Source organism: Melanotaenia boesemani, chromosome 8, assembly GCF_017639745.1.
Source record: "Melanotaenia boesemani isolate fMelBoe1 chromosome 8, fMelBoe1.pri, whole genome shotgun sequence".
Lineage (NCBI taxonomy): Eukaryota > Metazoa > Chordata > Actinopteri > Atheriniformes > Melanotaeniidae > Melanotaenia > Melanotaenia boesemani.
This window is the reverse complement of record NC_055689.1, coordinates 13,642,971-13,662,219: the sequence shown is the minus strand read 5'-3', so window position 1 is coordinate 13,662,219 and position 19,249 is coordinate 13,642,971. Positions and strand designations below refer to the sequence as shown.

Below are 19,249 nucleotides of genomic sequence, written 5' to 3'. Positions count from 1 at the left end.
GTCTGCTTACCAAGTGAATACACATCGCCTTAGCTGTCTCTGCGCACATGTGTCTGTGTGTGTATAATCTGCTTAGGCCAGCTGCAGAGCGGCTAATCAGATGACGTAAACCATGACTAGGGCCAGCCTGTCCATGTGTGCATCTTTCTGGTGTCTTTGGGATGTTTGGGACTGTTCAACTCACCTGTTTTTTGGAGGCGCGCATACCCATGATCTTCTCAACAACTGGCCCTTCAGCCTCAGCCACATCCTGCAAACAGAGCAGCGAGTTTGATCCAGCCTGCTGCATAATTTTGTTTCCCAGCTTGTTACCAAAAGACCTTTACTGTTTATTCAAGTAAGGGAGACAGCATCAAACATTTTTAGGAGTAGATTACTGAGATATTGCACAATTATATAAAGCATCATTATTACTGATTTTCTGTGACAAAAACAGTTTACACTGCATAATGAAAAATCATTACCGACAAAGTCTGAACACTTAATTCATATAGGCCAGACAACAACACTGAAGAAAGCCTCAAGGGGAATCTGATTTAACCTCTTTTTCACAAGGCCAATCTATTCTGTCTCATGTCTGAAATGATACCAAAAATAAAGCATATTTTTCCAACTACAAGGGCTGAATGTATAATCCTGCTTTTAAAAGAAAGCTGAGGAATGTGAGATTACTACAGAAGTGCCAAGATCAAGACTGTTTGAAAGTAAATTCACCTGGAACACAGCAAAAAAAATTATATAGTCATCTCCTCCTAAAAGAAAACTACATAATTTTAGTGATATCCCGATTCGTCTAGAAATAGGCAATGTCTGATGAGTAGCTGTGCAACAGTAGAAGCTATAAAAGTGAACCTGAGCGTTTTTACAGATGCTTCCAACCAGTCAATGTTGATGATCAACACCTTTATCAATGGTCAGAGTCAGGAGAATGGAGGGATAGCCATGAGGATCCAGAAAGAAGTAAAGCCCAAGCTAGTGCATCATCAAAGAGTGAATACTTCACTTTAAAAACCCCTTCATCTTCATGGAAACTACCAGGACCTTTATGAATCGTTTTAAAAACTAGCAGAGTCATGAAAAAACTTTTTTTTTTCTTTCTTGTTTTGGTGGAATAAAACTTTTGACCACAAAACAGGTTTTATGGTTATGTGATTTTCTTTGGTTTGCGACTGACTGCTAGCTCAGAGTTTTTTATCCAACAGTGATGAGACAGGCAGAACTGTGTTTTGATGCCAATGCCTGGTAGAATGTTTTAGCTGAGTTTCTCTTCATCATTTTGGTATGTTACATGTTAGGATTGATGTGCAAAGATCTTCTATACAGCACCTCCTTGTACATGGGGCTGTTGTGATAAAGAGGTTAAATCAAGAGCAAAGGTTTGCAAAATCTGGTAAATATATGGTCTTTTTTCTGTAAATATAAAACAATCAACCCAACCATGATTCACATCCTTAGAGAGTGAAGTCACACTAACCTCTTACATAAACCATATAACAGAAAAACAAGCTTCACCTGTTGTTGTGATGAGGATGATGGAGATTTCGGTGTTGTTGAGTCATCTCCGCTATCATCCTCAGAAATCCTAAACTCCAGGTCTTCTGTGTACCTTTTCCTTTTCACCTGACGACTTGAGCGACGCTTCTGAGACAGAGAAAGGTATTTATGTTTGGTTTTCAGTTTGTCACCGATCTTCGAGACAGAAAACTGCAGGGCTGTGAGAATCTCAACCTGTCTGCTTTTTCCAAGAAACACATATTTCATTATTCTATTCCATGTGGTCTAGCATGTTGGCCATATTAATGCCACCAAAACTGCTGGGCAAAAAATGTCAAATTAGGTGGTGTAGAAAGAGTCTAATCTAGCAGGGACATGTTTAAAAGACATACTGATGTGATTTTATTAGAGCCACGACTCTTTTAGGACAAATACTGTTTGTGGTCGACATTATGAAGTGTTTGCAAATATCATTTTGAGGAGAAAACTGCACCTTGGTGCTTGTTCCTCCCAAAGTAGCACTTATAAAGTATTGTTTACCTGTACGTGTCCAGTTCTCTAAAAATAAAATGGCAAAGGCCAAGGATGTTTAACTATACAAGAAATGTAATATATTAATTAAAAATATGCAGAAGTTAAACAGTTGCTGACAGAGCACTGGAGGGGGCTTGTCTGCTTAGTCTGTAAACAAGGCTAGTTTACAACACAAATGTTTACTGGCTCAGTTCCTTCTGTCTCTACAAGCTTTGAAACTGAGGAATTTGAAGTGGTTTTATGGCCTTCTGCAATGACTTTTTATATATTCTGGAGAAGTGATGGCTCGGTACTGGGTCTTGCTTTTTTAAACTTGTCTATTACCTGTACACCGTCATCGTCCTCCTCTTCAAGGGGAGAAGGCAGTGGAGACTTCACCTCCACATCATCGCTGACTGACAACTCTCTCTTCCTCTTGGAATCCTTCTTAGCAGCGCTAGCTCCACCCTCTGACTCCACCTTTTTACTGCTGCAGGGAGGGAAAAAAAAGGAAAAATTAAGTTAAGAGCCACCAATGAAAAAGTAACAAAACACAAATTCCTTTTCCTCACAGCATTACTTTTGTAACAGACTACCCTGCGATCATAAATGGGACTTTGTCTGTGTGTGTGTGTGCGCACACACTTGTGTGTGTGTCTGTCCCAGGGCGATCGCCATGTTTGATTTACCCATTTAGAAATCATTAGTGTGCCTCAGGCTCTGGCACACAGGGGGTTAATATGATGAAAGACGGCATGGAGGCTCAGTGAGTGAGATAGAGAGATACAGGCATGGAGGGGAAGGGGGGGGGGCAGGCAGACAGAGTGGGAGAGAGGCCCCAGAGAGAGTTTGGGGGAGGAGCTGAGAGGGCCCCCAGGCTTCCTCTAATCTCTGGCATGGAAAGAAAGAGGAGCTGGCTCCATCTGCGAGTCTGTGTGCATTCACACTACAGAGGTGAGAGGACACTCAGCATCCATCCTCTGACTCTCATAAGCCGGACTCTTCGACCTCATATACATGAAATTGACACACAGAACCAGCATTAATGAGAGGAATCTCGCTGGGCGAAGCTAGCTGTTAGCTTTCCGTTGTTTTACTGCCTGTCTTCTCCTACTGCTATTCACTACACTGAACAACCAATCGGACTAAAAACTCATCAGCAGACAGGACTCTGATTCTACAAGTCAAATAGGAGACATTTAAAGATTTAAAGGCCTCAGCCATCAAGTCAACAAGCAATCGTTAGGCACTTCTAGAGTGTTGATGAAGGTTGTCCGTTTCTCTTGCATTTTGGACAGGCACTCACTCATCAGACCTTCGGACTCGTGTTGACCGATTTTGCTTTTTTTTTTTCCTGACCAGTGTAAAAAGGCCTTTATATCTTATTAGGCATACAATAGATGTCTGCATGATGCAGGCCAAGTGAGTGTTCAGCCTCCATTAGAACCATTCATACTGGGCAGCTTAAGGGGACGTTGGGTTCTGACATGCTGTTTTTAACCACCTTTCCAAATGAGGGAGCTGCTGGCCAAACATCCATTAATCAATCTGAGTCCAACCGAGTTCTTTATCATTTACTTTATAGAACAATGTAAACATAGTGACAGCAAAATGTCCATCCCTGAGCACTATAACTCTTAGCTCTGTATGAATGTGTGTGTGTGTGTAAAGCCATAAAATTGTGTCCGGCCAACAAGGGAGAGACGGGAGTCACTTATTTTTTGAAAAATGTAACAACTCAACTACATGGACGCATCACAAAGATAAATAGACATCTTCATTAGATAAACTTCTTTAGAAAACCCTAGCAGCAGCAGCCTTACAGCGGTGCAGTAGTCATAAAGGGGCGATCATCATTTTACAATAGTCTTCAATGAATCAGTTCTCACAAATGTAATGTAGAACAGATTATGTGCTGGAAAGGTGGGACCAAACCTCTTGCAAACTTTAACACACCTGTTCCACTACATGTCTGAAAAATGCCCAAGTGTGAATTTCACAGTTGTGTGATATTGTAAATTTCACTGCTGTCGCGCCAAAACCCTCTATGTCCAAAATTCGTGATTTTTGTTTTCCTTTATAAATCAGTACTATTGGTCACCCTCTATGTCTGTCTGTTGTTTTACAAATATTTAACCAAAAATATATGATTAAAACACAATACAAAGTTTGATGACATTATGTCCAGTTATTACAAAACCATTTAGTTTTTTTTCATTTTTTGAAAAATGACCGTTTTGAAGATAGGAGGTTTTTGCCCGACAGCAGCGATTTGTTAAATACTATTTGCAGTGAGAAACTGTTAAGTTTGTTACATACTCCGCAAGAAGCGAGAACTTTGTTCTTGTTCTCAGGGCTGCAAGAACAAGAAAAAAAGTTTGTATTGGTCTGGTAATTTCATACTCCACATGAAAGCTTGTCCGCGACGGCACAGGGATAACTACGAGGGGGTGTCTGTGTTTTTATGTGCAATTCACAGCTGACCGGGTTATTTTATATTTAATGAGAAACTTCATCCACGGCAGGAGCGGGGCTGTGCACACGGCGGTGTCCTTGTCTTTAAATCCTACATGTTTTCATTTCTGTATTTTCCCACCACATCAATCAGCTGTTCATTAAAACTATCCATTCAGCCTTGCATCAGGTGAAATGTGGAAGCCACAACTTTCTGCTTCATTCTTTTCCACGTTAACGCCCACCTCAAACATCCAACCAATCACACAATACTTCTTAGAGCCCCAGAAGAAGCAAGGGCTGCGTGTCAAAAACAAGCTGCAAGCTGTCCGCAATCTCATCCACGACACCTTTAGCCTTTACACTCAAGACTAATTTAATGATTTTGAGCTGAATCCCTGAGCTGCTATGAACAAATCACTGATTTTCCCACAGTTCAGTTTTCAGGCCCTGTGTGCTTTAAAAGCAAATTCCTGTTTAAAATTATTTCAGAAATCAATGTGAATGTCCTGATATTGACAAACATATAAACATAGATGTTATTTTTAACGTCATTATCAAACTTTATTGTTCCACTGGTTCTCTACTGGTGAGATTTCTTGCAGCAAAGCAGTGTGTTTTGTCCCTGCAGTCACTTCAGACAGAATATGAGAGTAAATAAGATTTTTTTTTCATGTTCTTCTTTATGGCCAGAAAACATTTGCCTGTAAGTATACTAGCCAAGATTTAACTGAATACAAGAGAATATTGTTGAGGTAAACATTTGTTGATGGACAAAGTTGTTTCCATCCCTTTAGTCTGCTCGCACATGCTAACTGCCGGCTTGCCAATGGTATTTTCCACAGGCATTAGTCTTAAGCTAACTTTTTATACATTTTGATGTGTAATGTTACGTGATTTTACTTAGGCAATGAATGCATTTCCATTGAGAAACTGATGTATTTTCTGTATTTGTGCTTAGTTTTGCAGTTTTCCTAAGCAAAGGTTTTAAAATGGATTTGGCCTCTAAACTTTCTTGGGGGACTGCCATCTATCTGCCGAGCTGTAGCAGCAGGGAAGTAAGTTATTCTTTAAACCTCAGTTTGAGGCTGGAAAATCCAGGTGCTCAAATAGATTTTTTTTTCATATGCAATCAGTGTCAACACATCCACATCCAACCAGCATGTAAGGTGACTGACTAAATTTCTTGTTGTAATGCCACGATCTACTGGGAAAACCTGCACTCCTTTCCAGCAGTGACATGGATGTGACTTTGATGTTAACTATCTAAACATTTCTGACGACCAGGGCAGGTCTTCAGTGCAGAGTTCAGGGTTTTCCTCCAAGTTCCGACGGCAGTTTTGGACAACAACATAGTGACAGTGGAGATCATAAAAGTGTACATTCTCAGAAAAAGACTAAAAGAAGCAGTGCAGTCAAATCAGCTATATTGCTCAACCCTGTGATTTCCGGCAGTACTACACCATTTGGTCCACCAGGGTACAGCTCTGCAAGGGCCCAGAAAGCAGACCCAATTATGCACATATCCATCTTTTGCATTGAGCATAAATGGGCCTTTAGTGGGACAGTAGTAGATCATACAAAAACTGCTTACTAAGGGCTCAAAGAAAATCCACAAAATGCCCTGGCAAAAAACCTGGCTCTCCTCTTTTGTAATGTCCTCCTTAAAACGATGCCATTCAAAATGTGCAGTCTATGGTTGGACAATAACTTTAAATGCAACATGCGCTCTGCTGTTACCGCAAACACGAAGACGCCACGCACACGCTCACTGTCACATCGTCGTGTCTTTTACGCATGCGGGACACTTTTGGTGCGCATCAGGTCCGTACAGGAGATCACATACAAGTCACATTTAATTAGAACGGTGAACGGACTCATGCCCTGCAGTCTGAACGTAGCCTTAGTCAAATCCAGGGACCATTAAAGGTTAAAATGATGTTGTGTGCACTTTTCTTTATTAAACTAAATAGTTCTAATGTAAAAAAAAAAGATAATCACTTCATCTCAAGTCCAAAAAGCTCACTTACACAAAATAGCATTGACTTATATCAAAGCTACATAATATCAAATAATCTAAGATGTTGCTGCTTAGTTAAGAGGGTTATGTTTTAGCATAGAGGTGGTTAGAAAATCCATATGTGCCAATACATAACCAGAATCTAGGTTTTACAGATGCATGTTGCCCCACTGTACTTGCGCATGCGTGTCTAACAGTTGGCGACACACATCGGGTAGTGACAAGATTTCATTAGAGATTTTTTAGCATAGGGAATTAGCAAAGCTGGCTAATTTGCAAACATGGAAATGGATCCACAGCTGAAGCTGCTTTCCAAACCCAACCGTACAGTTTAGCTAACATCATGCTAACTTATTTTGCAATACCAACTCTGTATCATATTTCCAGACAAATAATAAATAGCTATCTGTCCTACTAAGTTAGTAGGAGATAGATGTACTAGTCTTGTGTGAACCGTCCGTGTGTTTGTGTTGCCCTCTGCAGAACTGTATGCCTGGATCTCTCTCTCTCTCCTGCACAGTGACTCCCTCCCTCCTGCTCACTCCTCTCTCTCCATCTCTCACCCCCTCTCTGTCCCTGGGGCCCTTCTCCTTTCATCCTCACGCCAAGAGCAATCACCATCTCCGTGGTAACGGCTGGTCATGTGACCTGCACCTGTTCCTCTGGCTGGTCGCCACACGCTGGAGCCATCTGGCCACACACACACACACACACACACATACTCCTCTCCACTTGGCTGCCTTCTCCCCTCTCTTCCTCCTAGCGTCTTCATGGCCTCACTTCTCAACTACACCATCACCTCTCCAGCTCTTTTTGCTCAGTCTCATCCCTACATTTCTCTTTCAACTAGAACTTCTTTCTCTAATAAATAATGTCAAACTACAATAAAGAACTGTTAGACTAATTTTCTTGATTTTATATTAAAATTCACCTCATCACATTATTTTTAAAAAATTCTGACAAAAGTTTCACATTTGAATGAAAACATTGTTAATTAAATTAAATGCACAGCACAGATTTGCAAAAGTATATTTTGACCAAGTGAGACAGAAGTCTTGTAGTCACCATGTCTCAGCATTACACCTCAGCTGTGACAATGGAAAAATACACACCCGATGAGTCCTAAAAAGAATATTGATTGGTTTCATTAACTTTAAAGCAAGCAGCTTAATTTCTACTTTAACATTTTCTACAGGATGTGTTGTGTAACACAACCTCATCCTGTTCTGTAAGCAAGCTCTATATAGTCTAAAAATAACTGACTTGTCATTTTAAACCACTTGCAGCAAAAAATAAATAAATTAAAAAAAAAACAATAAGATTATAATGTCAAATAATGAGTAACAAAACAAAGTAAACTACATATTATACTACATAACATTGTGTATCAAATATTTTAATAGCATCATCAGTTAAAACCAATGACAAGAGAAGGTTTTTCTTAAAAACTTATTACTCTGGAGAGAAATCATGGTATTTTCAAGTAGGTCTGATTGTAGGTGAGATGACTACTAATGTAATCATGTTGGAAAAAAACAGATAGAATTATGGGTAAAAGTTATGAAATCAGAGCCAAACTGGCAATCGTCACATAACATCTTCATATAAGGTTAGTCCGACTCAGTGCTATCCAGGTGTGCACTTTAGCTCCTCCCTCATCTTCCTTCCCATTCACTCTGCTGTAAACTCATGGGCGTATAACATACCATTCACTCATGCTAGTCAGCTGTGGGGCACTATGTGCAATATGGAGAGGGAAGCTGAGACGATCCTTTCAAATCTGAGTAAAAGGACAGACAGCAAGGGAGCATTGGAGTTAAACATGGAGAGTGACAGAGACAAGATGAACACAAAAATGAAGAGGGGTTGGGTATAAGGGACACCTGCTGCTGTGGTGAGTCACAACACTGAAGCCCTATAACCCCTCCTCTGCTCAATAATAAAAAAAAAAATAAAATAAAAAAAATAAGGGAGCCATAAGGCAGCACACACGCAAGAATATCTGTGTGTTCAGAAAGTGCTGTATTTGCACAAACGTCTGCAGACATGCACAAAGCAAGGTGCCTGCATGCATTTCACTTCTTTGTGTGTACTGCAAACAAATCACCCCTGCACACACACGCAAGCATGCATGCACATACACACAGAAGGGTGTGGCAGCTGAGAGCAGTGTTATTTATAGATGTACTTCCTCTGAGAGAGGTAGACAGAGAGATGGAGACAGTGAGGGACTAGGAGGCTGGAGAGAGGAGGCAAGGTCAAAGGAAAAGAGCAAGCTGACTGGGCAAGCAAACCACCTGATTCTCTCCACATCACTCACACCCACCTGCGTACATTGTGTCCTGGACAACTGAAACCACCAGCAATTAACACATCTGAGATTTGTATTTTTTCTATCTTCATTAAGAACAAGTTGGACTGTGCAGGTTAATCTTGCAATTCAGGCAAGGTTTGGGGACACATCTTTAGTTATATGAAGTCAACATAAGTGATCTCTTTCAAACTGTTTCTGAACACAACTATGTAAAACTAAAAACTGCTGGACTTAAGGAATCTCGGCACTTTTAGACGTATCTTCAGTGTCAATCAAGAACACACAATTATGTAGCAGCTAACAAATAACTAAATATCTGGGTACAAAAAACAAACAAAAAAAAACAGCACACCTCACAGCCAAGGCAAAAAAACAATATATACAAAAAAAATTATAAAACAGCATGCAAATTGTCAGAAATCAGAAAAGATTGATGTCAAAAACAAGCAAATGAACACAAGTGAAAAGCACCTTCTGTAGATCCCAGTTATACTGATTAAGCAAAAACCTCTAGTCTTCTCTGTGGTGGTTTATTTGTTCACAAAGAGATACAAATACAAAGAGCAGAGAGAAAACTTACAGTGGGGTGGTAGAAGCCCACAAGAAAGACTCCTGAGCTTTGGGGCTTATTTCCCCACCCACTGATGGAAATCACAAAAATTTACCCCAAAATGCAATGGAACATATATGTTGGTTGTCCTTGAAGAGGTTTTTCTGTACAAGTGAGACACTTTGTTTGAAGTCTTTAACGCTTGTTAAATGAAGCACTTATCTTAAGTTTAACAGTAACAATTCATCAGATTTAGTGAGGAAATCCGGCTGTTAAAGCATTACAGGAAAAACAAAGTTAAATACTTGAAATGTAGTTAAACTGTAAACCCATCAAATTATGTATCATCATTAAAAGCACACTTAATGAAAGACCTCAAGACATGCTGTAGTTTTTGCCTATGGAGAATGAGCTGTGACTAATGTAGGCCTTAACTTCATAAGACTCAGGCCAAATTTCTAAAAAAAAAAAAAAAAAAATGGAGATTAACTGTGGTTTTGCTTATGTGCTCAAGACAACTTTAATCCTCAGTCTTTGGCTTAAATTAGAAAGAAAGAGAGGAAGAGGAAAGATGGGGAGAATGGAAGAGAAGAAAATATAAAAAGGATATGCTTCTCTTTACCAGGAAGAGGTGGGCTTGGAGGGAGGGGGACAATGAGGAAAGTATAAAGGGTATAAGAGAAGATAGTTGGGTGATTGCTGAAGTCCACCATTTTAGAGTAGCAGTGAATGACCAGCAGCCATTATTATGCTAAATTAACCTGGGAGCTCCACTCAAGATGGAGGAAAGCCTGACAACAGATAAGAGCTAGTTTAGTTTACCAACACACACAGGGTTGAGAATGGACTCCCCACCCCCACATTTCCTCTGCCCTCTCACACATGGTTGTGGCTGTGGACTGGTCAGCAGCGTGGCCCTCATTATCATTAGACGCCATTTTCTGCCACAAAGATTACTGAGGACCCCTCCCCCAAGAAATGCATGCACACACAAAACGCCAGCCCCCTCATTTCCCCACCCCGACTCTTTCAGTGGCCGGCGCATGTATACACACCCACCCACCCAACCTTCCCCCGGCACTGCCCCCCTGCCTGCGGTTGCCCGCCTCCTTCCTTGGGATAAAAGGGGCCGAGAGGAAAGAGAGAGACGAGTAAGACTGGAGGACAGAGGGTGAGAGCAAGATGGGGGCCGTCCCGACACATTCCTCAGTCCGATCAAGTTTCCAGCCTCACAATGATACAACTGCTGAGCTTCTCATAGAAAAAAAAAAACACCCTTTAGCTCTGCCCAACTCCTCCGATCAGAGGCTGAGGAACGTCAAAAAGCATCAACATACGCAGAGTAAATGATGAATTTGACAAACAACAGGACTTGAGGTGTGCTGCACAGAGAGGTGAAAAGAGAAATGTGATAACAGCTCAGAGGAAGAGTGAAAAGTGCTGGGATAAGACTAGAGAGTAGTGTAAACAAAGTGAACTCAAGGTGATAGACAATAACTGATAAGAACTTCAAGTTCAACCAAACAACTCAATATTCTGCACTGGGGTCTAAAGCATTCATATCTCCCCGTGTACTGTCATATTAATGTTAAAATATCAAACCACATGCAGGAAAATATGTTTAACAGTCAACATTTCAAAGAGCAGATGTTTGTGTATACAGAACCAACCGACCTTGCTGGAAAAACAGTCTGATGCAAAAGTGACAGCATGTACAAAATCCTCAAGTGTAGCATTTAATCAAACATGTCATTTTTTTCTTTAAGGTGAAAATTCGCATTTAAAACTGTGGTTAGCTTGGCTCGGCCATTGGAATCCTACCAGATTCTTCAAACAACGAGCTCAGAGCGACACATACTACAGGTAAAAACAATGACTACCCAAATATTTCAAACAACTGTAGTTTATAAACAAGTCCTTTAATTAAGCCATCATTTTATTCTACTTACTAGCAACAATGGAAAGAACTAAACTGACTGCAAAGTCTACCACACAAGGAAGTACAGGTATGTTCATGGTTGTTACCACTGGTGTATTTTGACTCAGTTCCACATTCACTTGCCTGCAAACAGAAATACTGACTAGCATTCTATAAATCGGCCACTCAAGCATACTGGTTTAGTTATGTTTTATAAAATAACTCCCAAAAGGTATAGAAATGTAAATAATGACCAAAAACTCTACAGATAAGCGCGTAGGAGAAAAATATGAAATTGTGATTGATCCCTTGATCTCAAAGCCTGTACTCTATGCTTCACCAAGCTCTGTGATCACACTCATATAAACACAGTGTGGCAGTTCACAGCTCAGAGGTTGTGACCCTTTCAGTTCCTCCTGGTTGGTCACATGAGTGATGGATCGAGAGTGTTATGTATGTATGGTCTCAATAGGACTCAGTAACATCTGATAAAACGTAGATATTCAGCTAATTTCATTGCTGCACCAAACAGACTTCATCATTTTGAAAATACACATAAGATGTGATGCATGCTTTGCTGATTAGATATAAATTTAATGTCATTAAGTTGTGTCCCCAACCACTGGTTCCCATCAGAGCTGCTCAGCTCTTGAATTTTTATTTTAGAATATAAACACATAAAATGTAACACCCCCACTTAGTGGTTTATCACCTCCCTTTACCAAGAAGGGTCCACATCAGCTAAAGAGGCATCTAGTTTCACCCAGTGTATGACATGCAGTGTTTTCTGTCCACTGATATCCGTCAACAACAAGCATGCACAGCGAATGACGTCATGCTGCTCCTACCTGGTTTTCTTGGGAGTCTTTGCCTTAGGCGTGGTGCTCTTGGCTTTCTTCTCCTTGGGCTCTTTGGGAGTCTTGGGTGTTTTGGGTGTTTTCGGGGTCTTGGGCTCTTTGGGCTCCTTGCCCTCCACCTTCTCCTTTGGTTTCTTTTTCCGCTTTTTCTTGTCCTCCACCGGTGGTGAACTTCCTTCTATAATTCCTGTGCCAGTAACCTGTTCACCTGCATCACTTCCTGTTCCAGGAAATGCTGACTTTACGTCTTCCTCTGTTATTTCCTTTGCCGTCTTCTTGCCTCCATCTTCTTCCTCTCCAACTACTTTTGCTTTCTTTTTCTTCTTCTTTTTTGGCTTGGTCTCCTGGTCGGTAGGCTTCTCTGTGCTGATAGGCTGGCTGGGGGCTCCAGCACCGACCGTTGGCCTGTCAAGAACCATCATTGAGGCATCACCTGACAGGTCTGAGGGGGAATGCTGGAAGATGGAGAAAGACGATACACTGAGTTATTTAGAAACTCTAAATAAAATATAATAACATTTTAAATTAAAGTTCTCAGACTGCATTTATTTTCCACATAAATGGCCAATTATAAAAAAAAAAAAAAAAAAAAAAAAAAAAAGAAAACAGTGGCGACTGCTGGTGAAATAATCAGAATTATTTGCAACTATATTTGTATTAATATCAGCTTGAAAATTAATCATATTAAAAATAAATCTGTCACGTGTTGTGAAATGTGTCTGCTGATGTTCTACTTCTACAATGGTTTCCCAAACCGACCTGTCACTCAAAAGCAATACAGTTTCTGCAAAGTGGGGGCTGAATCACTCAGTAATGCCAGACCACAGATACAGAGGAGGGGGAAGAGAGGGAAAAGGGATCCATCCATCCATAAGTAAGGCTGCCATCTCCTCCCTATCCTCAACTCGCCCATTGCTACAGTTTCCACCTCACCTTCCCCCACCTCAAGCAGGCTAACCTTAGTAAACAAACTGGCTGACACCTCATTTTTCCTCCTTGGCTCTCCTGCAGACCAAATCCTATTTCTGTGCTCCTTTTCAGCCCCCCCCCACATCTCTTCTTTGCTCCCAAGTAAGCTTTCTGTGACAGGAAACTGGTTACCAGCTGTTGCAAGCCTCTCCAGCTGCCTCTCCTCCCTCTTCCTCTCTTCCAGCCCTGCCTCCCTCCCGCTTTCTCTCTCTCCAGCTGCTCAGGGTCCCAGTAGCAGATGGGAAATCAGGCATCATGACACGAATAAATTATCTCCATACTTCAAAAAGGCACAGCTAGGGAGCATGTGTGTGCATGTGTGTGCGTATCATACGACAGCAAGAGACGCTATGCCTTTGAGAGTGCACTCATGTGCATGTGTAACATGTACACGCTTGTGTGTGTGTGCGTGCGTAAGTGTGTCAATGTAGTGTGTGTGTGTATATAAGTATCAGCAAGTTTACAGAAGCAGTCCACTACGTGTACACACACACACACACACACACACTCAGAATAGTGTGTTCACGTGGAGGAAGAAAGAGTTGGGGTGCCATCTCTAAAAGTTCACTTCCATCAGAGGAATGCTAATGTACACACAAACACTGAAGTGCTGCAAGGTCACATCACACAAACCTCTGCACACAAACACCTGCTGACACACACGTAAACTGAGCCATTTAGACGCACAAATAGGGGGGGAAGGGAGGGAAGCTCAGGGATAGAGAGACAGTGGCAGAAAGATCGAGAGAGAGAGAGATGTTGAGGGAGATGTGGTGCCAAGAGATAAATCTGTCCTCCTGCCAAGCTTCTTAGATAATCAATCACACGGATGACAATAGAGACACACAGTGTATACACAATTGAGTGTGCGCACACACACGCACACATGAACGCCCAATTGCTGTGTCAGGTTCGGTGTGGTGCAGTGTGAATTTACCTCGTTGTTGCCTTCTCTAATGTCGTTTTAAATCATGTTCTATAATAGAAGCTTTCATCATTTTTTTACCTTGACCACCCACCACCAAAATGCATTTTAAATATAAGGAGTAACTTAAAGACAAAAATTTATAGAGATAGCTGGGTGGCTAATATGACCATCCCACATGCAGAAACTCCAGAAGAAATGTTTTTTCCAACATTCAGTCTTTCATTATATCCATCAAGCTCCTTTCTGCTGTGTGACCAGTCACACTTATGTACTGTATTTTGATCCAACGAACGAAACCCAACCGGTTTGTGCTGAAATCAACCCTAATCTGTTTGTTTTGCCGCTTCCTATTACACACAAATTCTGCACAATATCTTAAAATACATCTAATCCTAATAGACAATGTGTTAAAGAAAACTGTCTCAGTGCTGGTTAACAATTTGTGGTTTACTTTTAATTTCTAGGAAAAATAAAACTATGACTTCTGCCTTGCAGAGACGTTCAAAGGTCAGACATTCTGTCATTCTGCCAGTAAAGGCTTAATGATATTGGATGGACTTCCTCAAGTATGCAATTATTCTTCAACACTGATGACAGATCTTTGTGAAGCTTTTAATATTTTCAACACTAGCTCAGACAAATGACAAACATTAACTGAAGTAACCAAACTATAATTTCCAAGATCCTTTAACTGAGTCAAAAACACTCCACAAATGATAATTTGTCTATATGCAAATAATTCAAATTCATTCATACTGCCAAACCACATTTAAGCTGTAATTAAACATTACATCTAAACTCTGAAAGAAATTAATGTATTAACATTAGGAACATTAAGGGGCATATGAGCACAACAGAAAATAGATGTTAGACCTAATATGAAAATCTTTTCCATTCAGAAGTTATTTAGTATAAACACCAGACATTTATACAACCCTCTACTGAAGGAGTGGGCACTCCTTAAATCTGAGTTTGAATGTACCTCAAGAAAAATTGCATTTGAAAGTCAATTCCCTTCTTTTTTCCTCAAAAGGCAAAAATCTTTAAAACCTCCAGCTGAGTGAGCTCTTGTTACAAAGTCAGAGCTTAAATTAGGAACATAGGTTTTGAAAAGGAAAAAACTGTAAAGCTGCGTCAGCCACTGCAAGTTGTAAACTAAAAGAAAGTAGGGTTGTGATTCGTTTGTGAGTAGCTGATTAATGTAAAGTTTATACTAGTTGTTCTTGACCTTGCAGTGGACAAAAATGATGTCACAGCACTTGGCACACCTGCTGATTTGGTGCCTTTTTGCGGGCAGTGCACCTCAGTTTTGTAACCTGTTTGAAGAACAGGGAGAGCTGCAGGAAAAGTGTAAATGGAGATCTGTCTCTGCAGGTATCTATTTGACTCCTCAAAGCCCAAAAATGTGCCAACATTATAAACTCAACAAAAACACTAAATATGACTGATGACAGACAATTTAATGCTGTGTTGTTACTACTTTATATACATATTGTACATCCTGCACAAGTTCCTCTAGTGTTAAGCTTGTTACATACTCTGCAAGAAGTAAGAACTTTCTTCTCTCAAGGCCGTAAGAACAAGAAATAAAGTTTGTTTTGGTCCAGTCGACTCATACTCTACGAGAAGCTTTCTGTGTATTTATGTGCAATGAACAATTGACTTGCTGATTAAATACTTAACGAGAAACTATGTTCGTGGCAGGATGAGGTTGACACGCAGCGGTGTCCGTGCCGTAATATACCACATGTTGTATTCATTTTCGTACTTTTTCACCTTGACCCGCAGTTAGTTAAAACTATCCATTCAGCCTGACATCAGCAGACATGCGAAAGTGACAACTTCCCGCTTTTCTGCGTTAACTATGCTCAACTCAGATGTCCAACCAATCACACAATACTTCTCGGAACAAGAAAACAATTCTGGTAGAGTATGTGACAGCCTTTATTGCTGGTGTGGTAGAATCCGTCTACTAGATGATGCACAGCTGAAGAGGTAAAATGAGTTACATGATCTACTGAAAACCAGTGTTGTAATGAATTATACAAGCTACAATTCATTGTGTCTCACTTCAATGATTTTTATTCCTCCAGTCAGGAATCTGACATTGAGCCATCTCTGTTCACAACAAAAAAAATCTTACAAGGCAGCCAAAGTTAATTTCCCACCAAAACGGATGAAACCACAAGGCGATGACTACCTTGAAAAGGAGTTTGTGCCATCCAGCTGTAAGGTAACGTCTCTCAGAACAAGATGAAGTACAACTGATCTGTTGTGACTCTGTAGATGACTTTGACAACATTCATGACTTGTTCATCTTAACATCCAAAGATGGTGGATGTCCAGTTCCAGAAGAAATAAAACAATACTTAGACGAGGGAAAATAAAGGGAAATAACGTGTAAGGCTGTTTAATATTTCCTGGACGCTGGCTACTGAACCAACACAAATTTCATTTAACTAGAGTAAAAAATAAGCACCAAGTCCAACTGGTGATACACATTTTCCATTTGTTGAAATCAGCACAAATGGCAGACAACTGAGCGTAGAGAGAAAATTCCTCGAAGCTAGAGCATCTTAGTGGGCTAAATGGTATAGCAGTTCGCTGACTGCGGGAATGGGAGGGGGAGGGACGACATGAGCATGTTATATGTCAAGCAGAGTGCTGCACGCAACATTGTGTGTGTGTGTGTGTGTGTGAGATGTAGAATAAAGGTCAAAGCACAGCACTCCACCACAGCTATGACCTTGAGCTGCTGACAACGGCACACTTGCGTGTGTGTGCGCGCGTGCATGTAATAACCATGCTTAGTGAACAGATGGAGCTTAGAGTACCAGACATACAGTCATCATAACTGACTAGCTTGATGTGTGTGGCTCTTTCTAACAAGTGCATGATGAGAACTCAATTGTGTGCCACAGACACACACACACACACACGTCTTACTCCTCCAGTTAGGCTCTTCAATTTCTCCAAGACAGATTCACCTTCCCACAGCACACTACTGCTGCTTTTCTATATATGTGTGTGCGTAATAACGGGGACTGCCAGGCCTGCAGCTAAAGTGAGGACAGTGCATGCAGAGCACCCAGGCGAGAACCGGGACTCACCAGTCAACCTGGCATCTAGGTCAGGAGTACTGGATAAATTAAGTGTGACGGCTGAAATGTCAACCCAGGAACACAGTGATGCAGTCTTAGAGGTGGGGAGTAATAGGCGAGGGTAGGGGAGCAGTGTCGAGAGAAAGAGGGGACTAGCTCTGTGTGTATGTTTGTGTGTGGCCACAGGGCTGCTATTGTGTATGAATGGGTCAGTGGAGAAAGGGGGCTTTGAGCAACAAAACAAGCTAATGGAAGGCGAGATCACGTGACAAGAGCAAAGGCAACTGTGCATGCTCGCACACATAGTTATGGTTGTTAGCATTATGAACTGCTAACTTCTTCCCACCAGCCTTCTTTTCTTCTTTGCTAGAGATCCTAGACTACCCTCTGTTGAGATCTTTTTTCTATACCCTATACCCCTAACTATTATGGACCCCCCCCCACCCCCACTATTAACTTAGTAATGACCCCACTGAAACGAATAAGACAAACATTGAGACAGACAGACAACTGGAGAGAGCGGAAAGAGAGGAGACGGGGAGGAGGGAGACCGGAAGGGAGGTTTCCTCTACAGAGGAGGGGGGAGAGTGGGAGCAAGAGCGAGGAGAGATTATGCTGGTGGCGCCTCTGTGTGTGTGTGCATGTGTGTGTTGCACACATGTCTCAGGATATGCAGCGCACAGGAAGCAAACAGCTGCAAAAATCCATTTCCCCACACACATACGGAAATGCAACCACACACAAGACCAACAGAAGCAGACACAAAAGGTAAAGAACACACAACGATATGAATAACACACACACATAAAACCCCAGTGATCCAGTGCCCAATACACTGCTGTGTTCTCAAATGTCATGTACACACATTTATGAACATGCACACACACACTTCCTTCAGACTCCAAACACACAATTCCCCCACCCACATGAAAAATAAACACACACCCACACACAAAAACAAATGCACGTAGTCTTGATCGCTCTCAGACTTGCAGCAGTTTTACCACATCAAAGCTGCTGTTTGATGGAGACTCACCTGTATGTGAGGCACTTTCTGTGGGGTAAGAGGGGGTGAGGAGAGCGGGTGGGAGGCGAGAGGCGGAGGTGCCCATGAGTGGGAGGCCTGGTTGGGGGGAGGGGGCGTGCTCTGCAAGTGATGAGGGTGTCCGGGCAAATGTGTGTGCTGTGGTTGAGTGTTCTGGGTGGGCGGTGCTAAGCCCTGGTTTGGGGCAGGGGATCCATGTTGACCCATAAGAGGACCCTGGAAACCCATGGAAGCAGGCTGCATGGGCTGCCCGCTTCGAGAGGCCTGTTGCTGGGCTTGGAGCAGACGCTGGTCTCCCCCCTGTGTGACTGGGGCTTCATGGGGCCCTTGAAAGAGAGACAAAAAGTTAAATGAGGTTCAACAGCAAAAGTGACTGATGCATTTTACTTACTGATCACCCCTACATACTGAAATCCAGCCAGTCCTATATTCTTGTCAACAAATCCATAAAAAATTATTATACTATATCAAGAAACACAGAGGTAGAGCAACAAGATGGTTTTAAAAATAATTAAGATAATTTTATATTCAGTTAAGAGAGGAAGACAAAGGATGGAATTCAAAATTTAAAATTAAACTTAATTACATATTTCAGCAAACTCAAACAGAGTGGATATACAAAATATATAAAATATATATCTGAATACAAATATATCAGAATTTATTCAGGCATCATCGCTGCACCTAAACATATCTCCAGCACTGAGATGGGAATGCTGAATCATCTTACCCAGTGAGCAGAGCACTCAAGGCAAAAAAAAAGCTTTTCTTTCTTTAAATATTAGTACTGGTCCTAATATACCTTTACTCTTCTCTTTTCCACCATCGTAACACAAAGGGTGTGAACGCAAATTCTGAAGGCACCATGGTGTCATGTTGTCAACCATCTGTCTAATCCAAAGCAACTCTACCAGCTAGGTTTTGGATTTACAGGTGAAACTTAAAAGTAGGGCTGCAACGATTAGTCGTATTGTCGACAACGAATTTAGCCGTCGACTATTGTAGGTAAAAAAAAGAAAAAGTGAGACATCGTCTTCTAATCATATCTCTGCTGAGAGTTGCACAATGCAAATGCGCAAAGTGGGG

The 19,249-nt window shown here is 41.3% G+C and overlaps 1 protein-coding gene across 1 annotated transcript in view; it reads right to left on the bottom strand.

Annotated features, from left to right (window-relative positions):
• Window positions 1–19,249, bottom strand: part of chd7 (chromodomain helicase DNA binding protein 7) — a 74,570-nt gene that overhangs the window by 30,043 nt on the left and 25,278 nt on the right. Inside the window, exons 3-7 of the mRNA XM_041991783.1 lie at window positions 18,155–18,489; window positions 12,112–12,575; window positions 2,353–2,497; window positions 1,513–1,641; window positions 185–250 (exon numbers count right to left, since the gene is read on the bottom strand). Of these exons, the coding sequence (XP_041847717.1) occupies window positions 185–250; window positions 1,513–1,641; window positions 2,353–2,497; window positions 12,112–12,575; window positions 18,155–18,489 (1,139 nt within the window). The remainder of the gene's footprint in view (window positions 1–184; window positions 251–1,512; window positions 1,642–2,352; window positions 2,498–12,111; window positions 12,576–18,154; window positions 18,490–19,249) is intronic.